Genomic DNA, 3,516 nt, shown 5'->3' with positions numbered 1-3,516 from the left:
GTCGAGCTATACCGCCAGAAAATACAAACTTAATGAAAACGATCCAGAGTCCAGACCTCTCACATTCTAGGAGACCTAAGTCGCGCAACTCCAAAGTGAGTGGTCTCTACCAATTTTTCATAGGTTTAGATTTTCAGGCTGCGCGGCGTCACGGGAATACAAGCTAACTAAAAGTCGCTCGTCTACGCTAAATTCAGTAAATACTATTTATGATGCCTATAGGTATGTACTATGAACCTACCTACTCCCCTCTCGTGGGTAAATTAAAATAATTTATTTTCAGTCCTAGAACGTAGAGCTCACTCAAAAGTGAATGGAACACTCACAGAGAGCTATAGTTCTTCACGATAACTTTCCATTGAGAAGCTCGAAGCTTTCTACTATGGGGACTGAGAGGGCTGAGTCATTGTGTCAACACAGAGGCATAAGCGTTATACAGGATCCACTGGAAGGAAAAAAGATCCACAGAACCTACCACAACACGATAATACAAGATATAAATGGTTTTCGAGGCGATTTCGGTCGACTGTAGTATACTCGTAGATGTAGTAAATACATACCAATGGATCTTCTTCTCGTCTTTTTCATCGCCTTTTCCCGTATACAGACGGGGTCGGCGTTTTTCGTCAGAATCAGCCGTAACTAGAGTGATTGCTTTGGACTGACATTTGGTTTTGGCTACAAATTTTACGGCTACAAAGACATATCCATAGATCGTAAAGACAAAGTGCTGCTAGTAATCAGTTCTTTATTTATACCATAAGCTCCGAGGGTACCCTATCGCCATCAGTATTTTACTCAACAATATTTGCTCTAAGTAGGTATAGTTGTTTGTATTGAAAGTTTTTTTTCTCTCCCATCAATGAAATCCTGGCTTAGTGAATGAAACCCAAGTACTAAAACCCAAGACTATAAGTAACACAGTGTCATTTTTTAACTTAGCGTAGGTAGGTTTTAGGAAAAGGGCCCTCGATGGGATCCAAAAACCAATCAGCAAAAGCTGAACTTGAACTCGAACCACCAATCTTCGGATCCGAAGTCAACTGAACTAAAATCAAGCTACTGAGGTTGGTTTCCAGCCTAGTTAGCTTGGACTGCTTGAGGGTTGTTCCAGCCTCGTTAGCCTGTCTTGTAAGCGCTGGGTCGAGGGTTCGATTTCCGCTCTGAGCGGTTTATCTTAACATCATAATGTTGAGATGTTTGTTCTCGGAACGGCTGGCTTTGACCTACCCCCTCTTCATTCTTTCTTCGCTTTCGGGACGATAAGACCTTTAGCAGTTACAGTCCCCTCTGTCAAATCTCTGATCTCTGAAGAAATAGAAAAGTCTACCTAAGGTCTTAAGATATAGGAAATTGACTATGTACCTGCCTCGCTAACTAATTCATCTCTAATTGTTTCCAGAATTGCTACAGACGAGAGACAACCTACGTTGGAAAGTCAAAGGAACTCAAGATACGTTGGAAAGTCAAAGGAACTCGATAAAAAGATTGCTCTCTGCTCTTGTACACCCAAGTGAAAACTACAGTAACCATATAAAATGCAATCGACATCTAAGAATACACACCAAACTCAGTTAGTACTGACCTGAATACCATCTTATCTGTAGGACATTATGGCCCCAAGGAAATCACCTACTAGGCGATACATCGGAGATATTTTGTCCCACTAAATTTTAACCAAAAATGTTTTGTTTTGGTTCCTGCTGGATTTTCATTTTATTTTGCAATTTGTACATTATACCGTGCTTGCCTAGCCACAACCCGTGAGACAACCTCCGTGGAGTTCGTGGGTATCACACTTGCAAACCGAGGGCCCTGGTTCAATTCTCGCCCGGACTATTACATATATTTCTAAGTGTAATCAGTGCCATTCTAGTTTATACGTACACACAGAAGCGAGCACAAGAAAATGTCACAACTCAGTACTGGGTGACACAGAAGACTCGCGACTAAATGCAAACGGATTCAGTCCATTGCTACTGGTATACCCTGTATCGTTGCTTCCGGTGTATCCTGTAGATTTGACTCCGCCTCCAATCCGTAGCTCTTCAAATAGATTGGTGGTCTTTCTGTGAACCCGGTAGAGAAAATACACATTTTAGTCAGAGGGATTTAGACACACGGTCGTAACTGACCTTTCAAATGACAACTTGGTAGCAAAGTATTGGGAATTGGGATGTACGAGGGAAAATGACCTAATTTATTATGTTAAGGCGGTCTCTTCCTGATCCCTTGAGTGCCGCGTCCATTTTAGTTTAGGACTATTGCAAGCTCCGGAAAACGACCTAATAGTTAACTCAAAGCATTTGAAAACAACAACAAAATATCCCAATGACCGATTTAAAATGACATACTTAGGCTGGAACTTCTTACCAAGTTGAATTTTATTATTATATCAATTCTGACATAATCCCACTAGGTAAGCCGAAACCTAAATGACCTCAGCTATCTTACGCCTGAGATTTTTAGAATGGAGATATGTAACCCGCGCAGCACGCTCAGTACGCTCACATAATACGAATTATTCTACCTCGGAGATAAAATGTGAAAGGGTCCGATACCCGGATATTAAGTTCTGCCTTACTCCTTTCTCTGCCCTTCCTAACTTTGTACTTTCCTCTTTAACTCCTCCTCCTACTCCCTCTCTTTCTCCCCTTCTCTCTCTCTCCCTCCTACCCTCTCTTATCCGCCCCATCTTTCTGTTAGTACACGTTTTATTCGATTTCCCTTGTTGCTCTGTCTACCTTTCTATCTTGAGTTCTGTTTGCTTATTCATTGTTATTAATACATCATAAAGAAGAACTCGGGATAAGGAGAGGGAGAGGAAACAAAGTGAGGTAGAAGATATAGAGGGGAGAAAGGGAGAAGAGAGGAGTAAAAGGAAGAGGGAATAAAGAGAGGGGGAGAGAAAGTGAGGTAAAAGAGATAGAGGAGAGAAAAGGAGGAAAGAGGGGGAGAGGAGGAGGAGAAGAAGAAGGAGAGAAAGAAGCACGCAAGGAGAAGAAAGAGGAGAGAAAACAGAGATCATTACTCCCCATTATTTTCATTTCTTTTTTCTACATTGGAGGCTATCATGAAGTTTTCCATTCTATAACTACGTCTATTACTTAAGAACTCTCAAAGCTTTCTGTAGTTTCTTTATTTTAACGCCCCAAACACAATTTCCAGTTTTTTTTTTTTTTGGACTTTCTTATAAGTGGCAGGGTGCTCGCTTGCGTGAGCTTTTCACCTAACCACTAAATAAGGAAAAGAAGAGAGAGAGAGAAAAAAAAGGAGAGAGAGAGAGATATACAGGAGGAGAAAAAAAGAAAGGTTCTCCACTTACTTTTGGTCTGAATTAAGGCTAAGTTGTTTGATTTGAGATTCAACAGCTTCTAATCTCTCTAATACTGACTTGCATGAGGAGCAGTCTAGTTTAGGTGGTGGTGTCTGAAATTAGAAAATATTTAAATTATTTTATTTTCTTTTTTTAAATAAAACTCTATCTCATCAGTGGAAAATCAGATTATTTCAATC

General features: G+C 40.5%; 1 protein-coding gene across 1 annotated transcript in view; it reads right to left on the bottom strand.

The window, feature by feature from the left end:
* Window positions 1-1,691: 1,691 nt before the first annotated feature.
* LOC103524932 overlaps window positions 1,692-3,516 on the bottom strand; it is a 5,832-nt gene continuing 4,007 nt past the window's right edge. The window contains exon 6 of the mRNA XM_008489972.2: window positions 1,692-2,069. Coding sequence (XP_008488194.1) covers window positions 1,913-2,069 — 157 coding nt within the window. The 3' untranslated portion in view covers window positions 1,692-1,912. The remainder of the gene's footprint in view (window positions 2,070-3,516) is intronic.

Source organism: Diaphorina citri, unplaced genomic scaffold, assembly GCF_000475195.1.
Source record: "Diaphorina citri unplaced genomic scaffold, Diaci psyllid genome assembly version 1.1 scaffold127, whole genome shotgun sequence".
NCBI classification, from domain to species: Eukaryota; Metazoa; Arthropoda; class Insecta; order Hemiptera; family Psyllidae; genus Diaphorina; species Diaphorina citri.
This window is presented reverse-complemented; position numbering and strand designations above follow the sequence as displayed.